Here is a 1,196-nt window from a genome sequence, read left to right as displayed (position 1 = left end):
GTGGTGCTGGGGGTGGTGGTTGGGGTGTGAGCTAGAGGGGATGGGGGTCGTGGTGTTAGTGATGGAGGGGGTGGTGATGATGGAGGTCGTGGTGGTGGTGATGGTGTTGTTGTTATTGTTATTGGTGGTGATGGTAGTGACGGTGGGATGGCGGTGGAGGTGCTGTTGTTGTTTTTGGTGGTGGTATTGTTGTTGACTTTGACAGGCACTATTGATGCAGCCTGCCTTTTTAATGATCTAAATTACCTCGATTGAGGCGTTAACCCCCATCCCACCCCCGGCAGTGCTACTGACTGAATTGTCTTTAAGCCATTCGCAAAGTGGGGACATTAACATGTTCTAATGTACTGTAGACATGTAAATGGACTGATTTTTCAATGTCATTTTCAGACTGTGCCAGAACAACTTAGGGGGAACTGCTGCTTTTTCTACCCTCATCCTTACTATCGTCATGTTTTCTCTACTTTTTTTGTATTTTGTCCATCTCTTGTGAACTATTATTTCCGGGGTGCCTTAATAGTCGAAGCAGACTTTGCTCCTCGTTTTGACTTCTTTTTTTTTTGACATCCACCCCTTGGCGCTCATATGACCTTATGCAGTTGTCAGCTCCGTAAAACCTTACTAAAACCTTACTAAAACTAAAAACACTTGTAATTACATTTTCAACAAGCAAAGTGGGTTGTTCGCGGGTGCTCTAGTGTGGTTTGCTCCTTCTATCGTTCTTACTTCCCCTCCCTCTGACGTATGTCTGTTACTTTCTTGTAACACCTCCAATCTTCGACACTCATGTGATCTTTTCGTGTGCCGTAAAAAGCTTGCTAATACAAAACCCAAACAGCAAACAAAGGGACCCATCTGTTTCTCATTCCACCCATCATGTTTGGTTTTCCACAGTATGACTTCGACTTCGTGCGGACAGAGCGAACCTCCAGGTTCAGAATATCCCTGCCCAATGCCCAAACAACTACGTCTGCCACCGGAGAAACGTCATTGGAGGAGCATTTCTACCTGAACCTGGACGGAGAGGCTTTGCTCATTCACAAACCTCACTTTGACGTCAGGTGCGTGCTTTTCGTAGAAATACTGAAGAGTTTTTAAATTGCTGTGAATCGTTTTATGTCAATGCGTTTGTGTGTGTTTGTGTGTGTGTATGTGTGTGTTAGTGTGTTTGTGTGTATGTGTGTGTGTGTGTGTGT

General features: G+C 44.8%; 1 protein-coding gene across 1 annotated transcript in view; it reads left to right on the top strand.

Annotated features, from left to right (window-relative positions):
- LOC101854917 (ceramide kinase) overlaps positions 1–1,196 on the top strand; it is a gene marked incomplete in the record, with an annotated part of 148,254 nt that overhangs the window by 141,863 nt on the left and 5,195 nt on the right. Inside the window, 1 exon segment of the mRNA XM_035970444.1 lies at positions 895–1,061. Within this exon segment, the coding sequence (XP_035826337.1) occupies positions 895–1,061 (167 nt within the window).

This window comes from Aplysia californica, unplaced genomic scaffold (assembly GCF_000002075.1).
Source record: "Aplysia californica isolate F4 #8 unplaced genomic scaffold, AplCal3.0 scaffold00012, whole genome shotgun sequence".
NCBI classification, from domain to species: domain Eukaryota; kingdom Metazoa; phylum Mollusca; class Gastropoda; order Aplysiida; family Aplysiidae; genus Aplysia; species Aplysia californica.
The sequence above is the reverse complement of the archived record's forward strand: the minus strand, read 5'-3'. Positions and strand labels throughout refer to the sequence as shown.